The sequence below is a fragment of the Protopterus annectens genome, chromosome 5.part0 (genome assembly GCF_019279795.1).
Source record: "Protopterus annectens isolate FY-2018-M chromosome 5.part0, PAN1.0, whole genome shotgun sequence".
Taxonomy (NCBI): Eukaryota; Metazoa; Chordata; order Ceratodontiformes; family Protopteridae; genus Protopterus; species Protopterus annectens.
This window is the reverse complement of record NC_056735.1, coordinates 1,634,091,201-1,634,118,576: the sequence shown is the minus strand read 5'-3', so window position 1 is coordinate 1,634,118,576 and position 27,376 is coordinate 1,634,091,201. Positions and strand designations below refer to the sequence as shown.

Genomic DNA, 27,376 nt, shown 5'->3' with positions numbered 1-27,376 from the left:
TAAAGTTTAAATAAAGTTGTTTGCATATATTTAAAACTTTTTAGGTAGTAAATTATGAATACAATAAAAATATTCAACCAAGACCATAGCTTGATTTTTGAGAGATAATTGTCGACCACGTGGTTGAATCATCATAACATGGTACTCCTCCAACTTTGGCTCTCGTTTCAAAGATGTTTGTTTAAAATTTATAGCTCTTGATGCACATACATCAGCATGTGTGTGTGTGTGTGTGTGTGTGTGTGTGTGTGTGTGTGTGTGTGTGTGTGTGTGTGTGTGTGTGTGTGTGTTGTTCCTTTTTATTACATTATTGTTTTGTGAAGCAATTATTTCTTTTCTGATCTATTTAGATGCTACTTGTACATTTTAAATCTTAGTCTTCATGTGAACTGTTCTGATTTTCAAAGCAGTCTAAATCCAACAGTGGCAACACAATGAAAATACATTATGAGTTCATCATTTTTCAGAGTGTCCATTATTAATTTTAAAAATTATATTTTCTGTGAGAAATATGTTTTAACTACATGCAACAATACAGAATTGAACTACTTTTCAAGGTTGCACTTTAGTTGGGTTTTCATGTTTAAATTACAAACTCATTATTCTTTGATTATATGCATCCACCAGTGATTGCATTTTAAATGAAAAGTTTCAAGGTCTTCCATGTATGTTTTTAATTTTCTGAAATATGAAATATGGGTTTCCCTACATTTTATTGGTGTAAAGTGAATGAGGTTCCTTGTGGTTGAGTTTAGCTCCTTCGCTTTTCATATGACATCACTGAGAGTGAAATTTCTGTGTGCCAGCTTTGATTTAATTTGATCAGGGATTTTTTCCTTCATTAATGTTTATGTGCCACTGAATTGATACATATACATTTTAAGAGAGGTAGGGGCTTACTCCCACTTGGGGAGTGCATGAAAGCTTCTCCCCTCTGCAAAAATAACTTACTCTAACCCCTTTTCTCTGGGTTGATTCCCAACAAGTTGAACTTGGTGAGTTGAGACTTCACTGAGTTGACCACTTGGAGTTCATAGGTGAAAATGAAATGTGCTCTAAATGTTATTGTTTCCATCTGTCTCCTGCAGGATGGATGTGATGTGTGTTGGGTTGAAGGTCACTAATTATTCTTAAAAAGCATTACTTTATGATTGTTTTGCTATCAGAATTTGACAAAACATTTTTAAAAGTTGTGTTCTTGTTACAATACTAGTATCCTCTATACAAGTAACAAAGCTGGGTCTCCACTGCACAATAACACAGACTTAGGACACCATAATTGATTCAGGCATACAACTTTGTAATGTTGCTTGTTTTCCATGGAAGGTGGTAATTCCATCTCCTGAAAACATCACTCGTTGTTAAGCAGCCTTGCCTAGACGTTTGTCAGAACCACTGTGGTTTTGTAACAAATGGCAGGTAAACGACTGGCAACAAAATTAATTCAGAATCTAATACTGCTCAGTCCACAGAGCAGTCATCAGGTCAGGCAACTGTTTTAGAGGGTTTATTAAGTAAAAGGGACAGCAGGAAAGCAAGATAAAAAAAAATACTGTTTCATATTTTATGGCAACTGTCACTACTGCAACTCCTACCAACGTTTTCTAACAACTGTTAAAGTGAAGAATGAAGAATTATACAGAACAGAATGAACTAATACTACAGAAAGCATCTGTGAGTACTTCACTAGTCCTGACTTTTCATGACATCAAAGGCATACATTTGGTTAAGCTCCCTTCTTCAAATATAGGCTTTCAGTTTTAGGGCACCATCTTGGTAGCTCAGAGTACAACAAAAGTGTAAATGTTATGTAATAGTTAAAATGGAGACACAGTCACTATAATAAAAACAGGAATGTTATCAATCATGTTCTTCAAAATAGTTATCTGAAAAGCTGACATCCACTCCTGTTCCTAGGCATTTACAAATGGTTGCTGTATATTCTACACAATTCCATGGTTTAAAACTGATTTTTAAGAGCACCGTTAGTTGAGATGACTTTGAACTCTGCACTTGCCTTCTGAGAAGGAGGTATGCCGAGGTCAGCAGTTTTTTCAGCACTTATCTGTACATTTTGACTCCGTTTCCTTAGCATCTGTTCAATCCCCATCATTGGAAACCTCCCCCTGCTTTTAACATATGTGGGACTGCCCAAGTCTACCTTGATATTTTTATTGGAAGTCAACTCTTTGGAAGGCACCACTTCCACTGTCAAGGGATTTTTCTTTTCTTCACTTGGTGATGGAAGAGGAGAGCGATGGACTGTAGCTTTGGCTGGAGATGTGTTTCCAGAAGGTGAGAAAGAACACAGAAACCTTTCAATAGAACTTTTGCATAAAAACATCACAGGGGAACTTAAACCCCTGTGCTGAGGTACTTGGTCACTTTGCTCTTGTCTGTCAGTTGACTCTGACAAACGAACAACATTCAGTATAAATGGAGGGTCCTTAGTCCTGTTCCCTGTGCCTGTGGTCCACTGCTGGTGGGTCTCAGGACTTCCAAGAAAATGTGGGCTTTGTGGATCAGGATGATGCATTTCTATGTATTCCAGTGATGAGGATCGAATATATCCAGTTTTGAATGTTGAGCAGTCAGGGGAAGAAAGAGGTAAACTAGTCGCAACATCTTCTGGAAGAAGAAAAAATAACAATTAGAAAAGGCAAAACAATCACTCAAGAACTAGAAAGTGTTGCAGAGCTTTGCATTATCAACCATATAATTAAATAAAAGTTTGAAAAATAAAATAAAATATAAGTTATCATTTTATTTTATTAAAAAATACCATCACTGCTAGTATTCTACAGATAAGTAAGTACAGAAGAATTCAATATTTGTTTCTGAAATACAATTCATTCCAAATGTTTGCTTTTTAAAATTTTACCCCAGCTGCACTGTAATACCTCACACATTTCAACAAAAGTTTAGAAACATATTTTAAAGAATTCTGTGTAAATGTGTAGTTTGAATTACTGTATTTTTTTCTTTAAGTAGCATTTGGTTTTACTTTGATAGCAAGCCTTTATACTCCATAACTTCAAAATCAAGGCCGGTGATTCCACTGATGGGTAAATTCTATTTTGTGTGATTTAGTTATGCTCAGTAATGTATCAGACATGAATACACTGAAACACAGCTTTCAACTATTCGGTTTTTGAGGGACTAATGCCCAGGATAGTGCAAAACAATGTTATTCTACTCTACAGACATATGAGGCTGCAAAAGTTGGAAGTCAGCTAGCTTCACAAAGTTCAGTGATGTAAGTTTGGAAATATGGATCATTGCATGTGTTTTAAATTACTATAATTTGCCATCAAAATTCAAGTTTGCAGAAAAAGAAATGGTTTTGAATTAAAACATTATTAAATAAGTTAGTAAATTAGAAAGCTGAACTTGTCTAATAGCAGGAAGTTGCTGACATTTCACACACTTGCATTTTATCAACTAGGCACAAAACACAGAAATAAAACAGAATATATTGTACCTCTGGTATAAGTAATCGTAGGAAAACTCCATAAAATCAAGATAGAAAGTGTATCATGTTATGCAAGCAATAATGCCAGACAGGATATGTGTTACTGTATAAATAATACCTGCCCAGGGGTGTTTTAAGGCCCAACGATGCAGGCAGATGGCCTGTAGACCCCTGGAAGGGCATTATTTACATAATAACATAGACCTTGTCAGGCATTATTGCGCTTAGAGAATAAGCTATCTGTTAAATTGTTTGTATTTGTTTTTTTAATTAATATATATATATATATATATATATATATATATATAGATATAGATATAGATATAGATATATATATATATTTTTTTATGTAAAATAGTTCCTCTGCCTATTCTTCCAAATTTATTGTATTGTATGCTGGCAAATCATTGCAGATTGAAGTAACTATATAATGAGTTACACTTGAGTTTCAGACTTTATTATAACTCTCAATGAATCAGGGACAAATTCAGAAGTTATATGGAACACTTTTAAAATGTTAGTATTATTCATTTTAGACATTGACTGTATAAGAGAATGTGAATTAATATACATTTTCTGAAGTAAAACATCTGTAACTCGATTTATTATCATTGTTTACTAAGTATAATTCACTACCTTTCCTCCAAAAGTTCCCGGTTTTAGGGGGAATTAAGGGAGCCAGAGCTAAAATTTAAATCAAAATCAGGGACAGGTGAGAGGAATGGACTTCATATCTATCGGAGAATACATATTAAAATAAATAATTTTATTATAGCAACTCTGTAATTTTATAAGAGCAATATTTAAAATCTGTTCCTATTTGAAGTCTTTGTTCTTCCATTATTTTAGGATTTATTTGGATTTCTTGAGCTAAAAGGTTCAGAGGTAGGCATACCTTTTAACAGTTGCATCCACTACTCGGTCGCCCTTTCTCTCACTCACTTGCACAAACACACACGCATATCCCCTTTCATACACAAGCACTCATACACTCATGTATGCAGACAGAAACGTATACACACGCACTTTTATATTTTTTTTTTACTATCCATTTGTTTTAATTTTACACTAGCTAAACAGAAAAAGAGCTGCTTAGAGAGTGTAAAATAATGGTGGATGTTATCTCCATTACAGTCTGAGCTCACAGCTGCTTAATGTAATGCTGTGAAGTAGCAGACTCATTTTTCAGTGGGCATTGCCTGTACATTAGCAATCTGCTGGAGGATGTTCATTCAGTTTACTATTGAAACCTGGAAACTGCATGGGTCGACCGGTCACATGGTCAACATGAAATCCTGAATTCGGAACAGCGAAATTCCAGCCAGGTCAAAACTGAATACAACACCACCCATACTTTGATGTATCTGACATAGCAGGAGGTGATGTCAATCACCCATGCTATGCACCTTCATGTACCGTAACATTCCATAGTCAATGGCACATGTATTTTACTATTTTACAGGGGGCAAGCTCCCCTGCACCCCACATCCCCTGCAACTTATATATATATATATATATATATATATATATATATATATATATATATATATATATATATACCAACTCAGAGCTTGCACTACAGTGAGGAAATGTGTTAATTCCCTGTCCCTCACTGAACTGTGATCTTGGTGCACAATGCCAAACTCAGGTACTTGAACCACACTACCCAGTCGCTGTAGTGTAGTCGATGTATTTTGAGTCAGGCATTCTGCCCATTGGAAAAGTGCCTTTCGACCGCATGCCATTCACCAGCAGTGACTTTGGGTATTCAGTAGTAAACCTGTTCGTTCTATAGTCAGGGTGGTGGGGATGTACTGGTCTCCCAGTCTCTAAGAATTACTGCCTCCTAAGAATGATTGAACCCTAAGTCTCTCCAGCCTTATACTTTGGATATTAACAGTATGGCTCTAGCATTTGAACATACAGGGCTTCTAGTACAAAAGAGCATAGCAATGCCTGTAGAGCACCAAATCATATATTAAAAGTGAATAACTACAATGCTCATGGAATCCTTTGGGAATCCTTTGGGATTTCTGAACACTTTTTACTCAGGTAGTCATCACATTTGGGTTATCTTGCCAGGGGTAGTCCTCAGTCGGCCCGAATACCAGAAGCTTAGTATTTCTGCATCGGTTGCTGTCGCTCCCAGACTGATGTCAGGTCATCAGTGGTATAAAATCAGGCAGCCGATGCCATTACATCAGTTTTTCTTGCCCCAATTGTCAGGAGCCCCCAAATAGGGAGCTAGGTTATGGTGGAAGAACACTACCAGAAGAAAGTAAATACCAAAAATTCCCTGTAAGGGGAGAGGAAGAGATAGAGAGAGAGACAGAGAGAGAGAGAGAGAGAGACAAGGGGGATGGAGGGGGGAAACCAGGACTGCAACAGTGAATACACTTGAACATCTAAATTTATGGTAAGTGTACACAACTGTATTATGTTCTTCATGTTTCACTGTTGCAGTCATCATATTTGGGTTAATTCCCAAAGCTGAAGTAAAGAGTGGAGGCAGTCAAGAAGACTGGGGGCTGGCTAGGATGCCCTGCAAGACAGCAGTGGCAAAGCCTGCTTTTAGAAGGTATGAACTGAAGTCCAAGTTGTAGCCTCTAGGATGTCCCTGGTGGGGACCCCTCTGAGAAAAACTGCAGAGGTGGAGGTTGCCCTGGTAGAATGTGTCCTGACCCCATTTGGGGTGGTTTCCCCTTGCTGTTTGTAGCAGAAATGGATGCAGTGTGCTATCCATTTGGAGATTGTTTGTTTGGATATGGCCTTGACCTCTGCCCGTGCTGCAAAGCTGACTAGCAATTGGTCAGTTTTTCTAAATGATTTAGTCATATCCAGACAGAATCTGAGCTGTCCGTGCACATCTAGAGAGTGCAGAATCCTTCCCCCCTTGTTTTGTAGGTTAGGGAAAAAGGTGGGCAAATGAATGGATTGGTTGAGAGCCACACTAGACACCACTTTAGGCATGAAGGAGGGGTTAATCCTGAGGGAGACCCTGTCAGCATGGAAAATGATGAAGGGCTCTACAGCCATGAGTGCTTGTAGCTCTGAAACTCTTCTAGCTGAAGTGATGGCCAGAAGCAAGGCTGTTTTCCAAGTGAGGAATTTTAACTCTGCTGAAACTGCAGGTTTAAAGGGGGGTAGGGTGAGCTTTTCCAACACAAAGTTAAGGTCCCAGGCTGGGGTAGGAGCTCATATGGGTGGCCTTAAGTTGTTAGCCCCTCTTAGGAAATGTTTGATGACAGGGTGTGAGAAGAGAGGTGGCTCTGTGCTGTAATGAGCAGAGATGGCAGAGACATGAATTTTAATAGAAGAGAAGGATAGACCCCTGTGTAGTAGGTCTGCTAGGTAATCCATGATGAGAGGTAGAGAGGTCTGTGCTGTTTTGGCTCCCTTAGCCTAGATCCAGGTGCAAAACCTTTTCCACTTGTCAGCATAGGGTTTTCTAGTGATGGGGCATCTGGCCTCACGTATAACATCTAGGACTTGTTTGCTTAGGCTGGCAGGTTGAGGAGAGGTCAGGGAATAAGCCAGTCTGCCAGGTTGAGGGTGTGCAACTGGGGATGCATGAATTCTCCATTCTTCTGGGTCAGGAGTGTTGGGATCTGAGGTAGGTGCCATGGTGACAGGGGTAACATGCTGTACAGCAGTGTGTATCAGTGCTGGTGTGGCCAGTCTGGGGCAATCAGGATCGTCCTCATTTTTTCTCCCTTATTTTGAGCAGTACCCTTGAAATGAGTGGTAGAGGGGGAAATGCATAGACTGAGAGGTTTACCCACTGGAAGGATAGGGCATCCACTTTCCAGGCCTTGCTGTGAGGTTCCCTGGTGCAGAATTTGCTGAGCTGATGATTGGAGTGGGAGGCAAAGAGATCCACCTTCGCGATGCCCCATTTCTGGGTTACAAGGGTGAAGGTTCTGTGGTCCATCTTCCACTCATGTGGGTCTAGCAGGTTTCTTCTTAAGTTGTCTGCCAGAGAGTTTAGGAAGCCTGGCAGGAATTGTGCTAGCAGGTGTAGTTGCATGGCTGAGACCGTGTGCCAAAGTGTCATGGTGAGCCTTCAGAGAGGATAAGAGTGAGTCCCTCCCTGTTTGTTGATATACCACTTCACTGTGGTGTTGACTGTTTATATCAGTAGAGGCCCCGGGGAGAGTAGGGGTCTGAAAGCTGTCAGGGAGTGCTGAAAAGCTAGCATCTCTTTTTGGTTGATGTGCAGATGTATTGGGCACCAATGGCCCTGAATGCACCTGCCGTCCAGGTGCGCACCCCAGGCATAATCTGATGCTTCTGTGGTTAGGGTCTGGGCGGCATGGGGTTGTGAAAAGGGAAGGCTCTTGTGATTGCATGCTGCTGCCCACCAAAGAAAATCTTTCTTTAGACACGGTATCATAGGTATGACAGTTTGCAGGTCCTGAGTGTGTTGACATCAAAGGCTTTTTAGGTACCATTGTAGTTTCCTCATATGCAGTCTGGCATACGGAATGAGTAGAATGCAGGAGGCCATGAACCCTAGAGCTTGCAGGATTTTTCTTGCGGATAACTGGGTTCTGGTAGCTAGCTAAGAGATGTAGCCTATCAGGTAGGCTTGTTTTTCTGGAGTAAGGAATGTCATCTGGGATGCTGTGTCCAGGCTTGCTCCCAGGAATACAATTTTATGTGTGGGTACTAGTTTTGATTTCTATTTGTTGATAGTGTACCCCAGGGAGGTCAGTAGGTCCTTTACAAAGGTCATGTGCTGCAACAGCTTTTCCTGACTGTCTGCCTGAATCAGGCAATTGTCTAATCAGAGGTAAATTTGAATATTTCTTTGTCTGCAAAAAGCAATGGCAGGAGCCAGGCATTTTGTGAAAACTCCGGGAGCAGTGGATAAGCCAAAGGGAAACACAGAGAACTGAAAGTGCATAGTTCCTGTCCTGAAGCATAGATATTTCCTGCAAGATTCCCTGACTGGAATGTGTAGGTAGGCCTCTTTTAGGTCTAGGGTGGCTAACCAAGCATCCTTGGAAAGCATAGGAAGAAGCTGCTGGAGGGTGAGCATTTTGAATTTTGGCATAACCAGAAAGGTGTTTAGAATGGATAGGTTGAGGATTGGGTGCCAGATGCCCTCTTTTCTGGGAACCAGGAAGAGTCTGGAATAAAAACCTTGGCCTATCTGATCTGCAGGAACATGGTGTATTGCCCTCATGGAGAGCAGGGAAAGGACTTGCTTTTTTGCCTCTGCTCACTGGTTTGGAGGAAGATCTGGGAACCCTCTTGGAGTTGGCAGAGTATAGAAATAAAATTTGTTTCCTGGCACACTATGTTGAGGTCCCATTGGTCGTTGGTGATAGAGACCCAGTTGTTTGCATGGAAGGAGAGTTTTCCTCCTAGGGACACAAGCAGGTGGGCAGAGGTAAGGGGTGGAGGTTTAAAGTCATTGTGAGTTCTTAACATAAGGGGGTGGCTTAGCACTTCCTGTTTTTGAAGAGGAGGAACTCCATTGCTTAGATCTCTGCATTCCCTGGGGCTGCTGTCTGGGGGGGTCTGCTTCCCCTGGGTCTGGGCTGAGCTGGCCTGGAGGGGGCCAGAAAGGACCAGTGCTTGCAGGGGCAATGCCTACTGAACCTCAGAGGCTGAACCTGTAAAAAGCCTGTAACTGTCTGCATAGATTTAGCTTTTCTTCCATCTTTTTTAAGACCTCTTCTGCCTTGGTGCCAAACAAATTGTCTTTGTTCAATGGTGCATCCAATAATTTTGATTTGTCATGGTCTGGCAAGGTCTGTTCCTTAAGCCAAACATGCCTTCTAAGGACAGAACTAGTGACTGCTTCCCTGCAAGATGCTTCTAGGGCATCAAAGCCACATTGCAAGGTGTGCTTAGTAAAGTACAGTTGTGTACACTTACCATAAATGTAGATGTTTGAGTGTATTCACTGTTGCAGTCATTACATTTGGGTAATCTGCTGGCAGGTTGCCCTCAGTTGGCCTGAATTCCAAAGTCTTGGGTCATGCGTCGGTTGCTGTCTTCTCTTCCATGATGTCAGGTTGTCAGGGGTATAAAACATGCAGCAGACGTCATTTTCTTTTGTCAGGTGCCCCAAAAAGGTAGCTATATTTTTATATATATATATATATATATATATATATATATATATATATATATATATATATATATATATATACACATACATACATACATATATATATATATACATATACATATACATATACATATATATATATATATATATATATATATATATATATATATATATACACATACATACATACATATATATATATATATATATATATATATATATATATATATATATATATATACATGCATCAATATAAACTTTACCTTCATCTACAAGCAAATACACCACATAGGTTGTAGAAGATAGAGAAGGAAAGATAAACTGTAGAATGACAGGGGGATGGCGGAAGGGTAACCTGGACTGCAACAGTGAATACACTCGAACATCTACATTTATGGTAAGTGTACACAACTGTACTATGTTCTTCATGTTTCACTGTTGCAGTCATTATATTTGGGTAGAATCCCAAAGCTATGGTTGGGAGGCTGGAGCTAAACAGCATTAGGTGCGGCTATAAGGCCCTGCAGCACTGCATTGGCAAAGCCTGCCCTGGACTTAGAGTAGAGAGGCAAATGGTAATGCTTTGAAAAGGTGTGAACAGAACTCCAAGTGGCAGCCTCTAGAATGTCTTTGGTTGGTACTCCACTGAGAAAGGCTGCTGAAGTAGCTGCAGCTCTGGTGGAATGAGACCTAATGCCCTTGGGCACAGGTTTACCATGGTTTATGTAGCAGAAACGGATGCAGTGGCTTATCCACTTTGAAATTGTCTGCTTTGAAATAGCCTTTCCTTCTGATCCTGCAGCATATGACACTAGTAATTGCTCAGTTTTTCTTAGAGCTTTAGTCCTGCTCAAGTAGAATCTTAGCTGTCTATGTACGTCCAAGGAATGCAGAATTCTCTCCCCTTTGTTCTGTGGATTTGGATAAAAAGTTGGCAGATGAATTGTTTGGTTAAGAGCCACACTGGAAACCACCTTAGGCATAAAAGTAGGATTTGTCTTCAGAGACACCCTGTCCAGGTAAAATATGATAAAAGGCTCTACAGCCATGAGGGCCTGTGATCTGAAACTCTTCTTGCTGAAGTAATTGCTAGTAGCAGAGCTGTCTTCCATGATAAGAACTTTATATCAGCGGTAGCAGCTGGTTCAAATGGAGGCAGGGTGAGCTTTTCCAACACATAATTGAGGTCCCATGCAGGTAATGGTGATCTTCTAGGGGGCCTTACATTTTTGACTCCTTTAAGATACTGCTTTAGTAAAGGATGAGAAAAGATTGGTGGCTCTGTGTTATAATGAGCCGAAATGGCAGAGGCATGGATTGTGATTGATGAGAAAGATAGGCCTTTGTCAAGCATCTCAGTTAAGTATTGTAATATCTGAGGAATATTTGGTTCTGCTGTATCAGTTCCTTGTGCTTGATTCCAAGCACAGAATCTCTTCCTCTTGTCAGCATAAGATTTTCTAGTACTAGGCCTTCTGGCTTCCAAAATGACATCCATCACAGCTTTACTGAGAGATGTTGTTTGTATGATTACATGATTAGCCATGCTGCCAGGTTTGGAGTCTGTAGTTGATTGTGCAGGATCTGATTGTTTTGCTGGGACAGTAGTTGTGGTCTTTGAGGCAAGGTCCAAGCTGGGTATTGAGACAAGTTCCTTAGCATTGGGTACCAGTATTGGTGGGGCCAGTCCGGGGCAATTAATATCATCTTTGGCTTCTCTTGTCTGACTGTTAGGAGAACCTTGGGTAGAATAGGCAGAGGAGGAAAGGCGTAAACTGATAGGTTTTTCCAACTGAAGGATAGGGCGTCCACTTTCCATGCTTCTCTGTGATAAGTCCTTGTGCAGAATCTTTTCAATTGATAATTTTGAGGAGAGGCAAATAGATCTATGTCTGGGCTCCCCCGTTTCTCTGTTATCCTGCTGAAGACTTGTGGATTTAGTTTCCACTCGTGAGGATCCATAAGGTTTCTGCTTAAATCGTCTGCCAGAGTGTTTTGTTTTCCTGGCAGGAATTGAGCTTGAAGATGAATTTGGTAGGTCAAAGCTGTGTCCTACAATAGTGCCATGGCTAATCTGCAAAGGGTTTATGAGTGTGTGCCCCCTTGCTTGTTTATATACCACATTACTGTGGTATTGTCCATCTTTATTATTAGTTGTCCTGGGTGTAAGAGGTTCTTGAAAGCTGTTAGGGCATTCTGTACTGCTAGAATTTCTTTTTGATTGATATTCAGATGCCTCTGATCTGTAGTCCATTTGCCCTGAATGCACTGTCCTGCCAAGTGTGCTCCCCAGGCATAGTCCGATGCATCTGTTGTCATAGTTTGCCTGGCTGTGGGTTAAGTGAAAGGCTGACCCTTGTTGAGGTGACATGCCTGTGCCCACCACAGAAACTCCTGTTGAAGGCAGGGAATGAGTGGTATCATTGTTTCCAAGCTGTGGCTGTGCTGAGTCCATACGCTTTTCAGGTACCATTGTAATTTCCTCATATGCAGTTTTGCAAATGGTATTAGTAGTATGCAAGATGCCATGAATCCCAAGGCCTGCAGAATTTTTCTTGCAGGGAGTTGGGTCTTTGTTGCCATTATTTTGAAATATTGAGTCAGCTGTTGTTTCTTGTCTGGTGTGAGATAAGCCATCTGGGCCATTGTATTCAAGCTGGCACCCAGGAATATTATGTTTTGTGAGGGCACTAGTTTTGATTTATTTTCATTTACTGTGTACCCTAGGCAACTTAGAAGGTGTTGGACAAATGCCAGATGCTTTAAAAGAATGTCCTTGCATACTGCTTGAATAAGGCAGTCGTCCAGGTATGGGTATATTTGAATTCCTCTGACTGCAGTATGCAATTACTGGTGCCAGGCATTTTGTGAAGACCCTGGGCGCAGTAGATAAGCCAAAGGGCAGTGCAGAGAATTGATAATGCTTTGAACCTGCAATGAAGCGGAGGTATCTTCTGCAATTTTGTCTGCTAGGGACATGCAGGTATGCCTCCTTGAGGTCCAAAGTTACTAGCCAAGCATTCTTGCCCAGCATGGGAAGAAGCTGCTGTAGTGTTAGCATCTTGAATTTTGGTACTTGCAGATAGGTGTTCAGAATTGAAAGATCCAGAATGGGTCTCCATGCTTTGTCCTTTCTTGGGACTAGAAAGAGTCTTGAGTAAAATCCTTGTCCTTGCTCCTGTGTAGGTACCTGCTGAATGGCTCTCATGTCCATGAGAGCTGTAATTTGTTTTTGTGCCTCTTCTTTAAAACCTCTTTTGCTTTGACACCAAATAATACATCCTGCTGTAAAGGTGCATCCAATAATTTTGCTTTAACATGATCAGGAAGGGTTTGTTCTTTTAACCAAGCATGTCTACGCTTGACAGAGCCAGTAACAGCTGCTCTACAGGAAGCTTCCAATGAATCAAATCCACATTGTAAAGTATGTTTGCCCACCTGGTCAGCTGCATGCAACAGATCCTGCATTTCCTTGAATTCAGACTGTTCAGTATGTGTGCTCATTTTTTGTTTTAATTGAGACATTAGGAATTGCTGATATTTCAGTATGTGAAACTGACAATTTAATGCTCTCATAGCCAGAGTTGCTGAGGTGTATATTTTCTTTCCCCATCTATCTAGTGCTCTGGAATCCCTTTCAGAGGGCACAGGATTTTTAGCCATAGATGCTTTAGCTCCCTTAGGACCCTGGGAAATTGTTTCTGGGTCAGCCACAGGGCTTTTAAAGGAATTTGTGTGAGTCAGGTACTCTGTAGTATCTGTCTGGTTTGGCTGGAGCAGGAGGTAGAGAGTCTGGATTTAGACTAGACTCCAAGTAAACATCATCCACAATATCCAAAATTGGAGGGATAGCAAGAGGTCTGTGCTGGGGTAGTAAAAGGAACTCTGAGCCTTTTCTTAGAATCAGAGTAGTCCTGGCCTTCCCAGTGGAAATGTTCCCTCATGGTATGTAAAGTTTCCCCAAAGGAGTAGTCTTCAGGGGGAGATGCTGAGGGAATAGAGTCTTCAGCATCAGAGTCTTCATAAGGTGGAAAAGTGTAATCCTGTTCCTCAGAAGAAACCTTGAAACCTGGTCAGAGGAAGCATAATCCTCCTCTTGTCTTGGTCTTTTATCAGGAGGGGGATGGGAACCCCTGATTAGGGTAATCAAATCTTCAGCCATCTTAAGCATCTGTTTCTTAGGCATGGGGCCTTGAACTGTAGACTGATGTACAGTCTTCTTTTTTTAAAGGAGTTTTAAGCTTAGCATAAGATTTAATGGTGAGTGTAGTCGGTCTGAAGACACCTTCTGCAACCGAAGGTGTTTCCACTGCACCGGGGTCTACTTCTGCTCCGGTGTCGGAAGGACCTAATGAAGATGGCTGCATCAGCCTAGTAGACTCTGCTTGAGAATCTGCAGCTGTCTGGGGTTCCAGTTCTGCAGTCGTCAGGGGCTGCGGAGGTGCCTCACTGAAAACCAGAGAACCGGCGACAGGCCCAGCAGAGGCCTCAGAGTCTGGCTTGTTCCTAGGCTGCCTGTCTTTATCCTTGCGTTTTTTATGCATGCCGGTCGTTGGCAGCTCCGACGGCATGATATAATTAAATTTCCTACCAATGTAATGTCGTGCAAAGTCAAAATGGTGTTTGATAGTACGTTTATTAAACCTAGCACAAAACCGACAACCTGTGACGTCGTGGTCTGGGCCTAGGCAAGGAATACAATAGGAATGGAAGTCCTTATGAGGTATTTGCTTCCCACAAGAAATGACAATTGTTAACTTTTTCTGACATCTGACTAAGGTAAGAAAAGGTTCCCCAACGGGGTACTTAGCTTTATTGAAGACTTCGGACTGAAATTCGAATCGAAAATCTCAGGTGTCGGCCGACCGGCACTTGTGAACTGCTTCTGCTTCGGACACCGTGCGGCAAGAAAGACTAAAGAAAATGGCATTGGATGCCTCTTATATACCCCTGGCGCTCTGATGTCAGGGAAGAGGCGACAGCAACCGACGCCGGACCAAGACTTTGGAACTCAGGCCAACTGCGGGATCACCTGATGGCAGGATAACCCAAGTGTGATGACTGCAGTAGGGCAACACGAACATTCATTGTTTCCAGACTGTGTGAATGTTGACTCCATAAACTTTTTAGGTACCATTGAAGTTTCCTCATATGCAGTTTTGCATATGGAATTAGTAGGATGCGGATGTCATGAAGCCCAGAGCCTGCAGAATTTGTCTTGCAGAAGACTGGGTTTTTGTTGCTATCAGTTTGAAGTAAGTAGTCAGTTGCCTTTGATTGTCTGGTGTAAGGTAAGCCATCTGGGCAGTTGTATTCAAGCTTGCACCCAGGAATGTTATCTTTTGAGCGGGTATCAGTTGTGATTTCTTTTCGTTTATTGTGTACCCTAGGCATGTTAAAAGCCTTTTCACAAATGCCAGGTGTCGAAGAAGAGTGTCCCTGCTCTCTGCTTGAATGAGACAGTCGTCCAAGTAAGGATATATTTATATACTTCTTTGTCTGCAAAATGCAATTACTGGTGCCAGGCACCTTGTAAAGGCCCTGGGTGCAGTAGATAAGCCAAAGGGCAGTGCAGAGAATTGGTAATGCATTAAGCCAGTCTTGAATCGGAGGTATCTTCTGCACGATTGTCTTATTGGGACATGCAGGTATGCCTCTTTTAAGTCTAATGTCACCAGCCAATCATTCTTGCCCAGCATGGGCAGAAGCTGCAAAGCCAGCATTTTGAATTTTGGAATGTCCAGGTATGTGTTCAAAATTGATAAATCCAGTATTGGCTGCCAGGCCTTGTCCTTTCTGGGTACCAAGAACAGTCTTGAGTAAAAATCTTGTCCTTTTTCCTGTTCTGGTACTGGTTGAATGGCCCCCATATCCATGAGGGATGTAACCTGTTTCTGTGCCTCTGCCCATTGATTTTTGGGCAGATCTGGCCAATCGTTTGCCATTGGCAGAGTGTGGAAATGGAATCTGTATCCCTGTGATACTATGTTTAGTAGTCACTTGTCCTGGGTTATTAACTGCCAATTTTGAGCAAAAAGTGCCAATTTTCCCCCTAAGGTTGCTGTCAAAAGATAAGTGCTTGGTGTAGGCAGAGGGAAGTCATTGGGACTGTTTTCTGTAGGTTTGCGCTTTATCTCCCCCTGATTTGGAGGTAGATGCGCCCCATTGCTTTGCCCTGTAAGAATCTTGCGCATGGTATCTGGAACCCTTTGGGCATCTGGACTTGCCCCTTTGAGCTCTGTCTGACACAGGAAAGGACCAATTTTTTGTAGGCCAGTGTCTACTGAATCTTGGTGGCTGCACTTGTAAGAAGTCTTTAACAGTTTGTATAGATTTAACTTTGTCTTCCATTTTCTTTAAAACCTCTTCTGCCAAACAGAGAATCATGCTGTAAAGGTGCATCTAGCAATTTAGCTTTAACATGATCAGGAAAAATTTGTTCCTTTAACCAGGCATGCCTCCTAAGCACAGATCCAGTAACTGCGGCCCTGCAGGAGGCCTCTAAGGAATCAAAACCACATTGCAAAGTATGCTTTCCAACTTGTTCAGCTGCATGCAATAATTCCTGCAATTCTTTATTTATTGCACATTTTGAAATCAACATCATTTTCTGTTTCAGCAATCCCATAACATGTTGTTGGTACTTAAGCATATGAAATTGACAGTTTAAGGCCCTGACTGCCAAGGTTGCAGATGTATAAACCTTTTTTCCCCATCTGTCTAGTGCCTTTGAATCTCTGTCAGAGGGGGTAGGATTTTTTGCTGTTGAGGCCTTAACTCCCTTTGGACCCTGTGAAATAGTTTCAGGATGGGCAGCAGGGTTTCTAAATAAAAATTTATGTGAGTCAGGGACTCTGTAATATCTGTCAGGCTTACTGGGAGCCGGAGGTAAGGAGTCAGGAGTCAAGCTTGACACTGAAAACACATCACAATGTCTAAAACAGGGGGAATGGCTAAAGGCTTGTGCTGAGGGAGAATAAGGAAATCCCTGAGCCTCTTTTTTGATTCTGAGAAGTCTTGACTCTCCCAATGAAAATGCTCCCTCAAAGTATGCAAGGTTTCTCCAAATGAATAATCCTCTGGAGGAGATGCAGATGGAATAGATTCCTCAGCATCAGAATCCTCATAGGGAGGTATAGATAATTCCTGATCAGAAGAGGAATCAGAAGAAATAGAAATCTTATCTGAAGATTCATAATCAGTGTTTTGCCTAGGCCTCTTATCTGGAGGGGGATGGGTGCCCCTGATCAAGGTAATAAGGTCTTCAGCCATTTTGATCATCTGTTTTTTAGGCATAGAGGCCTGTGCACGTGGCTCATGCATCATTTTTTTTAGTTTTAGAAGTTGCCTTTGTCTTTGGTTTTGCAGCTGTCGTCGGTTTGATATATAAATGTTGAGGTCTGAATACACCCTCAGAAGCCGGTGCCTGCTCAGCGGCTCCAGACCCATCTGAGGGAGATACATCCATTGGTCCAATACCTTGAGAATCTTGTGGCATGCCGGACTCCACATGGGTGTTGGTAGAGACCAGCGACTCGAAGGTAGCGGGTATCAGAGGCTGCAAAAGCGCCTCACTGAGTACCGGCGAACTGGCGACTGGCTTAGGAGAAGCTTAGTCATTGGTTTTGGATCTCAACTGCCTTTCTCTGTCCTTTTCTTTGATTTTTATATGTACTCCGTTAGTCGGATTGCTATCCGACGACATTTCTGGGTAGTTAAATCTGTTTCCAAAAATACTTTGATGCAAAAATATACAGACGCTTAATAGTGCGTTGGTTAAATCTAGCACAAAACCGACAGCCAGGCATGTTGTGATCAGGGCCTAGGCAAGGAATACAGTACAAATGGAAATCCTTATGAGGTATTTGCTTCCCACAAGTAATACAACTATTAACTTTTTCTGACATCGGTAAAAAGCAAGAAAAAAGTTTCCCCAACGGGGTACTTAGCTTTAGTGAAGACTTCAGTTCTGAAACTCAACTCGTATATTTCAGTAGTCGGCCAACCGGCACTTGCAAAATGCTTCTGCTTCGGGCACCACGCGGCAAGAAAGACTAAAGGAAATGGCGTCGGCTGCATGTTTTATACCCCTGATGACCTGACATCATGGAAGAGAAGACAGCAACTGATGCAGGACCCAAGACTTTGGAATTCAGGTTGACTGAGGGCAACCTGCCAGCAGATTACCCAAATGTAATGACTGCAACAGTGAAACACGAAGAACATCTTGGTTTGCAGAATGTATAAGCTGTTGAAATTCTTTATTTTCTGCACAAGCAGGAAAGGAAGATATTTTTTGTTTGAGGAGTTCCGTGGTATGCTGCTGATATTTCGGTATGTGAACTGACAATTTAATGCTGTAATAGCTAGAGTAGCAGAGGTTTATACTTTTTTACCCCATCTGTCTAAAGCTCGGGAATCCCTGTCTGAGGGGGTGAGATTCTTAGCTGAGGTTGCTTTAATTCCTTTAGGTCCTCGAGAGATGATCTCTGGGTCAGCAGTAGGATTTTTGAAAAGGAATTTGTGAGAGTCAAGGACTCTGTAGTACCTGTCAGGTTTCCTGGGAGTAGGAGGAAGGGTGTCAGGAGTCAAAGTGGATTCCATAAAAACATCATCATCAACATCCAGGACAGGAGGAAAGGCCAAAGGTTTGTGCTGTGGTAAATCTAAGAATTCCCTGAATCTTTTTTGACTGAGGATAGTCCTGACATTCCCATTGGAAATGCTCCCTTAAAGTATAAAGGGTTTCTCCAAATGAAAAATCCTCAGGTGGAGAAGCAGAAGGAATGAATTCCTCTGCATCAGAATCCTCATAAGCAGAGAGGGGTTGCATGTCTTCATATTCAGAAGCATCAGAGTCATCAGACTCCTGTTCAGATAAAACTACTTGGGACAAGTCTCTTTTTGGAAGGGGTAGCCCGGCTTGCCTTAATAAGCATAATAAGGTCTTCAGCCATTTTAAGCATTTGAGATTGAGGCAAGGAAGCAGGTGCTTGAGCTTGGGTCGTCAGTTTTTTGGGTATAGTTTGTACCCTGTGTCTTAGAAACTCTGTAGTTTTAGAAAGAACTGAAGATGCAAAAGAAGTCATTGGTTTGTGTCGAGTATCGGCAGTGTGAAGTACGTCCTCTGAAGCCGGTGCCTGCTCAGCGGCTCCGGACCCATCCAAGGTAGAGACATCTGCAGGATCCTTAATCGAAGAAGAGTCTTGTGGTATACTGGACTCCGAAAGGGTCTCAGTAGCGCCCTGTGAATCCACAGAAGTGGGCATCGGGGGCTGTGAAAGTGCCGCACTGAGGACCAGAGAACTGATGACTAGCTTAATGGAAATGTCATCGGCAGTTTTGGACCTGTGCTGTCTGTCTCTGTCGTTATCCTTACGTTTTTTCAGAAGATCGGTAGTCGGATGGCTTACCGAAGCCATATCGGAATTCGATGACTGAGAGCGACAATATCTAGCTATAATAAGGGCTCGATGACGTATAGTCCTGGCGTTGAACAAAGCACAAAAGCGACAGTGAGGGACATCATGGTCTGAGCCTAAACAGGTGATGCTGTAAGAATGGAAGTCTCTGTGTGGTATTTGCTTTCCACAGGTGAGACAATTGTTAACTTTTTCGGACATCGGTTAGAGCAAGAAAAAAGGATCCCCAATGGGGTACTTAGCTATAGAAGGCTTCAACTTCAATTCGGAAATGAAAACTCAGGTAGCGGCCGACCAGCACTCATGCGAACTGCTTCTGCTTTGGGCTCCTCAGCAAGAAAGAATGATGTTATCGTGTCAGCTGCATGATTTTATACCTCTGATGACCTGGCATCAGTCCTGGAGTGATAGCAACCAACGGAGAAATACTAAACCTCTGGTATTTGGGCCGACTGAGGGTTACCCCTGGCAGGATAACCCAAATGTGATGACTGCAACAGTGAAACACGAAGATCATCTTACTCTTGTTGCATCTGCTGCAGCTGGCCTAACATACAGCTTGACTTCCAGAGCTTTTTCCCCCTTTTCAGTCAGGTGGATGCCCTCCTACCTGGATGTCAGGATGCTTATGGAGTAATAGGAAGGTCAGTCTGTGCCATCTTTAGTTCATTCTTTGTCTGAAAGTATCAGGAGTCTGGCAGAAGCTGAGCACTGACTGTCCCGGTATCAAATGCCCCCAGGGAAAATTGCCCGGCAAAAAAAAAATAAGAGTTTCCTCTGTAAGCAAACCTGAGAAGGAGGGGTGCCTTCAGAGGTTAGAAAATAGGAAAGGAGGGAATAAATCATGACTAGGTTGCCCCACCAATCCTGGGATGGTAACAGGTCAAGGACGGAGGAGCAGAGGGAGGGAAATAATACTGCAGCAGTGAGCATAGTTGGACATCTGCAGTTATACTGTACTATGCTCTTCATATTTCTCACCACTGCAGCAGTGAGCATAGTTGGACATCTACAGTTATACTGTGCTATGATCCTCTTATTGCTCACCACTGCAGCAGTGGTAACTCCAGGGATTATTCCCAAAGCTAATGCGAGATACTGAGCTTGGTGAAAAGATGGGTTGTAGGAGCCCTTGTGTGGTGGCTGTGATAAAGTCTACCCTGGCTCCGGAGATGATGTTGTTCTTAAACGGCAGCTAGCTGCTTCCAAGATTGCCTGGGTGCTGATGCCCTATGGAAGGTTGTTGTTGTTGCTACTGTTGCCCTAGTAACGTGTGTCCTGACACATTCCAGTGCAGCTTTGTCATGAAAGGAGTGAACATATGACCTGCAGTGTGTAAACCATTTTGAAACAGCATATACAGATCTTCCCTATTCTTTTCATAGGCTATTAACAGCTGATACATTTTTCGTACCTCTTTAGTCTTTTTCAGGTAAAACATCAGTTGCCTGTGAATGTCCACAGTATGCAAAATCCTCTTCCCTTTGCTCATTGGGATGGAATAAAACACTATAATACTGACCGTCTGATTAAGAGAAAAGTACAGTTTTGTACCTACCATAAATGTAGATGTTCGAAGATCCACATTGCTGCAGTCCTTACTTATGGGTAGTCCGCTGTCCTCGGTCGGCCCGAATACCAAAGTATTAGGCTGACGTCGGTCATGGGCGCCTAGATCTGACATCAGAGCATCAGGGTATAAAGGCGCATGACCGACGTCATATCCTCAGTCTTTTCTTGCCCCAGATGTCAGAAGGCCAAACCAGAAAGGCCACAGCCAAAACAGAATACCTCCCAAAACATGCCCAACAACAACCATCACCTAAAGCATAGCACCAAGTCAAACTACAGTGAGGAAGGAGGGAGGGTAAATTGGACTGCAGCAATGTGGATCTTCGAACATCTACATTTATGGTAGGTACAAAACTGTACTATGTTCTTCATCTCGCATTGCTGCAGTCCTTACTTATGGGTAGAATCCCAAAGCAACGGGAAAGGGAGGATGGTAAAAATCATAAAGCATTAGGGGCCACTAAAATGCCCTGTAAAATTGCAGTGGCAAATCCAGCCCTAGACTTAGAATAAAGAGGAAGGTGGTAATGTTTAGAAAAGGTATGCACTGAACTCCAAGTAGCTGCCTCCAAAATGTCTTTGTAGCTACCTTAGAAAGGCCGTAGAAGTAGCAGTAGCCCTAGTGGAATGAGGCCTGATTCCAGCAGGAATCTCCTTACCATGATGGGAGTAACAGAAAGAAATACAAAATCCAATCCATTTAGAAATAGTTTGTTTTGAAACAGGTTTACCCTGTGAACCCAAAGCAAAAGAAACAAACAATTGCTGAGCCTGTCTGAACTCCTTGGTTCTGCTCAAATAATAACGAACTGCCTGTGAATATCCAAAGTATGCAAAATTTTCTCCCTTTATTTTGGGGGTTTGCATAAAAGTAGGCAAATGAATAGTTTGATTTAAGGCCACACTAGAAACCACTTTAGGCATAAAGGAAGGATTAGTACGCAAAGATACCCTATCCTTATGAAAAATCAGGAAAGGCTCCACTGCCATGAGGGCCTGTAATTCAGAAACCCTTCTTGCAGAGGTAATGGCCAACAAAAAAGCAGTTTTCCATGACAAATACTTTAACTCGGCAGCAGCTGCAGGCTCAAAAGGTTGTAGAGTAAGTTTTTCCAACACAAAATTGAGATCCCAAGCAGGAGTAGGAGCTCTCATTGGGGTCTTATATTCTTTGCCCTCTAAGAAATTGCTTAAACCAAGGATGAGAGAATAAAGGAGGGTCACAATCATAGTGAGCAGAAATGGCTGCAGCATGAACCTTTATTGAGGAGAAAGACAAACCCTTGTCCAATAGCTCAGTAAGATATTGAAGAGCAACACTTAAATCAGGTTTGGAGACATCAAGGTCCTTTCCTTTGCTCCAAAAAAAAATCTCCTCCATTTATCAGCGTAAACTTTCCTGGTACTAGGCCTCCTGGCCTCCAAAATAACATTCAAAACTTGTTGTGGAAGCTGAGACCCTCCAGAGTCTAAAACAGAATATGCCAGGCTGTTAGATGCAGAGACTGAATCTTGACATTGAGGAAGTGAGTGTCCTCTTGTGACAAAAGGTGCGGAATCAAAGGCAGAGGCCATGGAGGTTCTCGTACTAAACTCCTCAGTAGTGGGTACCAGTGTTGTCGAGGCCAATCCGTGCTATCAAAATCATGGTTGGCTTGTCTTGTCTGGCCTTCAAAAGTACCTTGGGAAGAAGAGGCAGAGGTGGAAAGGCATATACATGCAGATTGTTCCAACTGAATGATAGAGCGTCCACCTTCCAAGCTGTGTGATGAAACATTTTGTGCAAAACTTTGGCAACTGGTAATTTAGTGGAGAAGCGAACAGATCTATGTCTGGAGTTCCCCATAACACTGTCAACTGTTGAAATACATGAGGATCCAATTTCCACTCGTGAGGATCCACTATTTGTCTGCTCAATACATCTGCTAAGGAGTTCTGTGCTCCTGGTAGAAACCTTGCCTGAAGATTGAGGTGTAGATTGAGAGCAGTTTCCCACAGAATCATCGCTTGCCTGCAAAGAGGGTAAGAATGGGTTCCCCTGCTTGTTGATGTACCACATGACAGTAGTGTTGTCTGTTTGAATCAACACCTGCCCTGGGTGAAGTAAATCTTTGAAAGCCATCAATGCAAACTGGACTGCTAACATTTCCTTCAAGTTGATATGCAAATGTTGGAGTTTGACAGGCCACGTGTTTTGCACCCATTTTCCATTGAGGTGTGCTCCCCAAGCCTTGTCCGAGGCATCTGTCGTTAGAATCTGACTCGCCTCTGGCCGGGTCACAGAGAGTCCCTTGTTTAGGTGACATTCCTGAGCCCACCACAAAACTCCTTCTGAATGCAAGGTATTATCTGAATGACAGTGTCTAGATCTTGGCAGTGCTGTGTCCACACATTTTGAGATACCATTGAAGCTTCCTCATATGCAATTTGGCATTGGGAAGCACCAGAATACAAGATGCCATGAACCCCAAGGCTTGAAGGACTGTCCTTGCAGTCAGCCTGGACCGTAGAGACATTTGCTGGAAATAAAGAGAAAGGCTTCTTTGTTTGTCCGGGGTCAAAAAGGCCATCTGGGAAGCTGTATTCAGTCTCACACCCAGAAAGCACATGTCCTGAGAGGGTACTAGACTGGACTTTGTTTCGTTCACAGAATACCCTAGGCATCTTAACACTGCCATCACGTACTGTAGATGATGAAGAAGTTCATCCTTTTCTTGTGCAATAATCAGGCAGTCGTCCAAATAAGGATAAATCTGTATTGCTCTTAGTCTGAAAAATGCTATCACTGGAGCCAGAACCTTTGTGAACACTCTGGTAGATAAGCCAAAGGGCAATGCAGAGAACTGATAATGTAAATTTCCAGCCGCAGGTACCTCCTGCAACTGGGCCTGATAGGAACATGAAGGTAAGCCTCTTTGAGATCCAGAGTAACCATCCAGTGATCTTTTCCCAACAGAGGTAAAAGTTGTTGTAAAGTCAGCATCTTGAACTTTGGAATGTCCAGGTAAGTGTTGAGGATAGATAAATCCAAAATTGGTCTCCACGTGTTCCCTTTCTTTGGAACTAGAAACAGGCGAGAATAAAATCCTAGGCCCACTTCTGACAGAGGAACTGGCTGTATAGCTCCTATTTGAAGAAGTAAAGAAATTTGTCTGTGAGCCTCTATCCTTTGCCGAGGAGGGACGTCTGGCATGCCTTTGAAAGGAGGCATGGTGTGGAAATAGAACTTGTAACCTCGGTTTATAATGTCCAATAACCATTTGTCCTGGGTGACTAAATGCCAATTTTGCTTGAAAAGGGCCAACTTTCCTCCCAAAGGAGCTGCCAGGCAAGAAGAATCTGGCAGCTGAAAATGCAGGTCATTGGGCCTGTTTATGAAAGGACTGGCCCCTGCCCTCACCAGCAGATTGAGCAGGCGAACTCCATTGTCTCGGCCTGAAGGTACTCTGAGCTCTGCCCCTACCACGCCTAGATCTACCCCTAGACTGAGAATCAGAAGAAGGGTACGTCCACCCCTTAGTAGGCCAATTTCTACTAAACTTTGGAGGTTGTACCTGTAAAAAATCTTTAACAGTCTGCATAGACTTAGCCTTGTCTTCCATTTTCTTTAAGACAGACTCCACAGGAGGACCAAACAAAACTTCAGACTGTAAAGGGCATCCAGAATTCTAGACTTAACGTGCTCAGACAAATTCTGATCCTATAACTGAACCAGTGGCAGCCACCCTAGAAGAAGCCTGTAAAGCATCAAAACCACATTGCAAAGAGTGCTTACCCACCTGTTCAGAAACATGCACTAAATCCTGCAATTCTTTACACTCTATGCCCTCTGCCAAAGCATCCACTTTAGATCTTAGCTGAGAAAGGAGGAAATTCTGATACTTCAACATATGAAACTGGCAGTTCAAAGCTCTCATTGCTAAAGTAGAAGAGGTATACACCTTCTTACCCCATCTATCCAAAGCTCTAGCTTCCTTATCCAGAGGAACCGGATTCTTAACAACAGAGGCTCTAACACCCTTAGGCCCCTGACTAATAGTTTCTGGGTCCCCTAGGACTCTTATACAGATATTTATGAGCCTCAGGCACCCTGTAATACCTGTCCGGTTTAACTGGGGCAGGAGGCACAGAATCTGGATTAAGGGAAGCTTCCAGAAAGCATCTGAAACAACATCCAAAACCGGAGGTATAGCTAAGGGTCTATGCTGTGGTAAAACAAGAACTCCCTAAGCCTCTTCCGTGAATCAGAGTAATCCTGTCCCTCCCACTTAAAATGCTCCCTCATGGAATGCAGAGTTTCTGAAAATGAAAAATCCTCTGGAGGAGAAGCAGAAGGAGTGGAATCCTCTGCATCAGAATCAGAATAAGGAGGGAAATCTTGAATGTCTTCAACAGAAGACTCTGAATCATCTGAGGCCTGCTCCAAACTTTCCAACTCTGGCTCCATCCTGGGCCTTTTATCAGGAGGGGGCATAGAACCTCTAATTAAAGTAATCAAATCCTCTGCCATTTTAAGCATGTGCTTTTAGGCACAGACCCTGAAGAACCAGAACTGACACCAGAGGAAGGCAAAACAGACCTGCCCTTAGAAGGAGCCTTAGAAACAGTAGCAGAAGGCCTAACCACCCTAGGCATAGAAGGGAGAATAGTAACCTGAGAGGCCCCTTCAGCCTGGCCTGCCTCCTGAGAGGCCACATCTTGTAAAATCAAAGTTTCCCCTGGGACTCAACAGAAACTTCAGCCGGATCCACCTGTTCAGCTGTAGCTTCTAAAGGTCCAACGGATGAATCATCCTGCCTAGGCTTTAAAGATTTGTCTTTGCGCTTCTTAGTAGAAGCAGGCGCCGGAACATCCGACGACATATTATAATTACACCTCTTGCCAAAGACTAACCTAGCGCAATCTAACCTCCGTTTTATAGTGCGCTTATTAAACCTAGCACAAAACCGACACCCAACTGTCCCAAACAAGGAATACAAAGAGTGGTAATCCCTATGCGGTATCTGTTTCCCACAAGAAATACAATTATTCACTTTTTCTGACATCCGGTAAGTAACTGAGGCAAGAAAAACAAAAATATTCCAACGGGTACTTAGCCTAACTTGGTATCGGTCTGAAACTCCAGCGAAAAATTTCAGAACGCCCGAGCCACGCTGCTTCTGCATCGGACCATGCGGCAAAAAAGACTGAGGATATGACGTCGGTCATGCGCCTTTATACCCTGACGCTCTGATGTCAGATCTAGGCACCCATGACCGACGTCAGCCTAATACTTTGGTATTCGGGCCGACCGAGGACAGCGGACTACCCATAAGTAAGGACTGCAGCAATGTGAGATGAAGAACATCTTCTGTCGCTGCTTTAGACATAGACATGAAGGGTGGATTGGAAGATGAGGAACAGCTGTTTGCACATAAGGATCAGCAATTCAGAAACCCTACTGGCAGAGGATATAGTTACTAGGAAGACAATTTTTATTTCAAGAGTTTGAGAGGTGGTGCAGTAGCTGGCTCAAATGGTGACAAATTGTGGCAATGTTAATTTTTCCAATATATAAATGAGGTCCTGGGGAAGAAAGACTTCCTTCTTGGATGGTCTCACATGCAGAACCCCTTTAAGGCAATGTTTCATTAGTAGGAAGGAATAAAAGGGGAGGATCCAAGGCCAAGTACGCAGAGATACAAGTATTTTCAAAAAATGTAGCTTTTGAATGAAGAAAAACCCTAGAAGCTGTACTGCCTGTTGGGTGCCAGGATCCGTCACATAATGCATGCACTCAAGTCACTCTACAACAAGTACAAATATGACTCTGTCATTGTCCATGTTGGAGTGAATGACTTGAGACGTACCTCCCTGGACTACATGAAAAGAGACATGGAAAAGCTCTCAGATCATGTGGTCAAGGCAGGTATGACCCTAGCCCTAAGTAGCATCCTGCCTTCGCCCAGAATGATACCACAATATGAGGACAAAATGATTGACTTCAACAATTGGCTAAGCTTCTGGTGTCATTCAAAGGGGATCCAGTATCTGTCTACCTGGGATGACATGACTGACAGACCACGATGCTTTGCTAGAGATGGTCTGCACCTGTTGCCCCTGGGATTCAGGTTACTGGCTAAGGCTCTTGCCACCCCTATAGTGCCTTTTTTAGGCAAAGTTCAAAGGGCAAAACCACCACCGTAACATGTACAAGCATGCAAAATCTGAAGGTAATGCTACTCAATGCTAGAAGTCTAAACCTCAAAATGCAATCTCTCGAGGCACTCCTAAAAATGGAGAACATCGATATCTGTGCAGTAACTGAGACCTGCTTCAAGGCTCCAGACAGCACCCCTGCAATACCAGGCTACAACTCTTACCACACTTTTCGGCCACCAAACCAGGACCGAAACACTACAGGTGGAGGAGTGTCAATATTCACCAAGGATATTCACACCACCAGGCTAATTGCCCAACACAATGCGTCTGAAATTCTCCAGGTGCAACTAACACTAGCACTGCAGCAATGAAAAGCTAGCAAGTACGGCTGATGCAAGGCAACCAAACTAGTATGCATTAAAATAAGACACCAGCACCAAAGATGAGCTGAAATAAGTTTATTGTAGAAACAAGTAAACTAGACCGGTTTCAGCATATAGCTTTCTTCAGTAGTATAAAAAAGAACAATGACAAAAGCCACTAATTTAGACACATGTTTCAATGAAGAAAATGACATCACTTCATGTCTTAGGAAAAAAAAAATTGTTAACAAAAAATTAAATTGTTAACAAAAGATTGAAGTATAATCAATAAATAACTAATAAATAGTTGATGGTAACTCAAAAC

The 27,376-nt window shown here is 42.6% G+C and overlaps 1 protein-coding gene across 1 annotated transcript in view; it reads right to left on the bottom strand.

The window, feature by feature from the left end:
• Nucleotides 1-250: 250 nt before the first annotated feature.
• HUNK (hormonally up-regulated Neu-associated kinase) overlaps nucleotides 251-27,376 on the bottom strand; it is a 671,891-nt gene continuing 644,765 nt past the window's right edge. The window contains exon 10 of the mRNA XM_044071414.1: nucleotides 251-2,628. Coding sequence (XP_043927349.1) covers nucleotides 1,961-2,628 — 668 coding nt within the window. The 3' untranslated portion in view covers nucleotides 251-1,960. The remainder of the gene's footprint in view (nucleotides 2,629-27,376) is intronic.